This window comes from Ipomoea triloba, chromosome 12 (genome assembly GCF_003576645.1).
Source record: "Ipomoea triloba cultivar NCNSP0323 chromosome 12, ASM357664v1".
Taxonomy (NCBI): Eukaryota; Viridiplantae; Streptophyta; class Magnoliopsida; order Solanales; family Convolvulaceae; genus Ipomoea; species Ipomoea triloba.
This window is the reverse complement of record NC_044927.1, coordinates 26105931-26108600: the sequence shown is the minus strand read 5'-3', so window position 1 is coordinate 26108600 and position 2670 is coordinate 26105931. Positions and strand designations below refer to the sequence as shown.

The following is a 2670-nucleotide window of genomic DNA, read 5'->3' as shown; positions in this document are numbered from 1 at the left end:
CATTGAGTATGCAAAATTTGAGAGCTGTGCAACAACCCAACATACGATTATTGTACAAAACACACATATTACAAATCAAGCCATTCTTTGATTAACAAAATATGTGTTCCATGTCATCAGCAAAGAAAATGTAAGAGACAAATTTTATGCATCAGCATAACTACAAAAGAAGTATAGCATGTACTACAACATTTTGCTCAATTCACCACCGAATTTCTACCAAAAGTTTCCCGCTTTCAATACAAGTAGTAAATGATATCTCCATATAAACGATACCGCGTTCTTTCAAGCTTAAGCCACACCAACCTCACATTTTTTGTCCGTTTACATATAAAAACTACAGCCGAGAGTTTCGCACCAGCATGTATGTTCACGAATGGAAATTGGATCTCAAGATCAACTGGTCCTCTATAAAGATCCTCCCTCGTAAAAATCACCCCACTCTGCAAAAGAATAAGCTTGTTGGATCAACCCATTAATATGATGAGTTAAGTTAATTTAATTTCTTTTACAAATTACTGTACCCTCGACTCTAGTGTCAGTGGCACCAAACTTTTACCAACAGGAGAGAAAGATACTAGTCCTCCTCTAATAGTTATACGAACTGCAAGGTTGTTAAACAGCATAATTAGAGGATGTATAAGATAAGGACAATCCAACCAAGTTGGTTAGGTTATTAACTTGGTAACCACACAAGTTACAAATTCGACTCTCAACAGAAGCAACCTATTGACTTTCTTCGTTTGAACCAGTCAACCATAGATAACCTGATTTAGCCAATGCATATCCTTGGATAGTAACCATGGATTTTCCTCGTGAGCTAAAAGAAAAAAGACGTTTCAAGAAGTTTTCCCATATAGTGTTGAATGATTAAAGGTATATACCAGTCCCTGACATGCTCTCCATAACTGCTAGCGCGTCTGCAAAAGCGAGTCCACTAATTGCAGCCAGAGGGAGAAGTGGAAGGAAAGATGGATCAGCTGATACATCAGCACTTCGTAGCATGCTCTCAGAAAAGGTACCATATATTTTCAAGGAAATGTAGTTCTCATCGTAAGCTCCTGTAAAATGATTTCAATTCCCAAGTAATAATCGAAGCAAGAATGGAATGCAAGAAATTGGCAAGAACAATCAGAAACCGGTTCAATTCACTCTATCTACTTGGGATTTCCAAGAATGGAATTGAATGCAACAGAAATTGGCAATTTTCAACTTTCAGATCTTCTGTCAGAAACGTAACCCTACCTTTTATCCTTTTTCTAATGTTTCCTAATTCAACAATATATCTATGGTAATCTAATCAATTCGCAGTAATTCTTGGCATCATATCAAACACATAGAGAGCATATATAACAGGTACGGGAATTTCAAGAAATTAAATCCATACAACTGGAAAAAACTGACCTACAGGCCTGTTGAAGTGAGCACGCAAGTAACCAAAGTCATTCAGTTTATTGTCTTCATCAGATTGGGAAAACTCGATGTGTTCGGCATCTTGGGCAGTCAAAAATACTGCTTCGAGGTCGACACGTTCAACAACTGCACTGAAGTATTGATCTGTAGATTCATAGGAGCTGAATGTCTGAGCCTCGAGCCTGAGAAGAGTAGAGAGGTTCTGCCCATGCTCCAGCTTATCGGTAAGCATGGATTGCACGCTAAGACCCTCAGGTCTCCAAATGAATATCACCAACGGAGATCCAACCACCACGGCTGCCTGAATCGCTTTCACAATAAGAGTTGATTCGAAGACGGTGATTCGCAGCACCATTGTTGCGTTGATGATCGAGAAGAAGCAAAGAAATGTCGGAGATATTTTCCTGCAATTTTCTGGATTCCAAATGTGATCAGTTTAAACAGGGAGAAGGAGACTGGGAATATGGTTTGAGAACGATTGGTTTTAATGGGTGAAGATGGCGGGAGAATGTGAGAGTTAGTTAAGTTTACAATTCAATTTTTTTTTTCTATTTTAGAAAAAAATGATTAAAAAAAAAGCCCTAAACTTTATAATTAGTTTTCTGAATTTTTAAAATGCTCAATTAAATCCCACCCTCAAGTTGCTTGACTGGAAAAAATTGATAGTCAATGAACGGAACTGATCGCCTTCTAGGTGACTGTAGCCTTCTTCCAGGAATGCCTTCTAGGTGACCATTTCTCTTGTTGCCTTCTTCCAGGAATGCAACTAGAGAAATGATCGCCTTATTCTGAGTAGGTGACCATGAGTGCCTTCTCGAAAGAAGGCAACTAGAGAAATGGTCGAGCAAGATGCCACATTTTACTCGGAGTTGGAGCCAAGGGCAAATCGTCAGCTGTCGGAGCATTGTTGGAATTTTCGTCAGAATGGTTGTGACGGGTTATTACAGGTCTATTATCGGTTGGCAAGTTTTAATGCTCGAAAATAATATGTTCATGAGTTTAATTGAACTTTTTAAAAGTTCATAGACTTAATTGCTTTATTAGGTAAAGTTAAAGGGCTTATTTGACGCCTTATTTTTAGTATTATTATAAAATTTTATATTAAACATAAATAGATAATTCATAAAATTATTTTAAAAAAATATTTAAGAAAAATGAATGTTGTGTTTTTTTGAACGGTTCGCTCAATCTGTTACAGCTACGAAACGGGGAAGAAACTAAAATGGAGATCGAACGCAATTGTTGAGCATCATCTAG

General features: G+C 37.5%; 1 protein-coding gene across 1 annotated transcript; it reads right to left on the bottom strand.

Moving 5' to 3' along the window:
- Positions 1 to 236: 236 nt before the first annotated feature.
- LOC115999587 lies at positions 237 to 1798 on the bottom strand. The gene is made up of 4 exons (XM_031239428.1): positions 1405 to 1798; positions 885 to 1061; positions 525 to 604; positions 237 to 443 (listed from the first exon to the last, which is right to left on the bottom strand). Exons 1-4 carry the CDS (start codon positions 1766 to 1768, stop codon positions 237 to 239), a joined length of 828 nt encoding a protein of 275 aa, XP_031095288.1. The 5' UTR covers positions 1769 to 1798.
- Positions 1799 to 2670: the final 872 nt, after the last annotated feature.

Coding starts and splice junctions, on each gene's coding strand:
- LOC115999587 (XM_031239428.1), bottom strand. CDS start 1,768: ATGGTGCTGCGAATCACCGTCTTCGAATCAACTCTTATTGTGAAAGCG. Junction 1,062..1,404: donor TCACTTCAACAGGCCTGTAG/GTCAGTTTTTTC, acceptor ATCATTTTACAG/GAGCTTACGATGAGAACTAC. Junction 444..524: donor CACTGACACTAGAGTCGAGG/GTACAGTAATTT, acceptor ATTCTTTTGCAG/AGTGGGGTGATTTTTACGAG.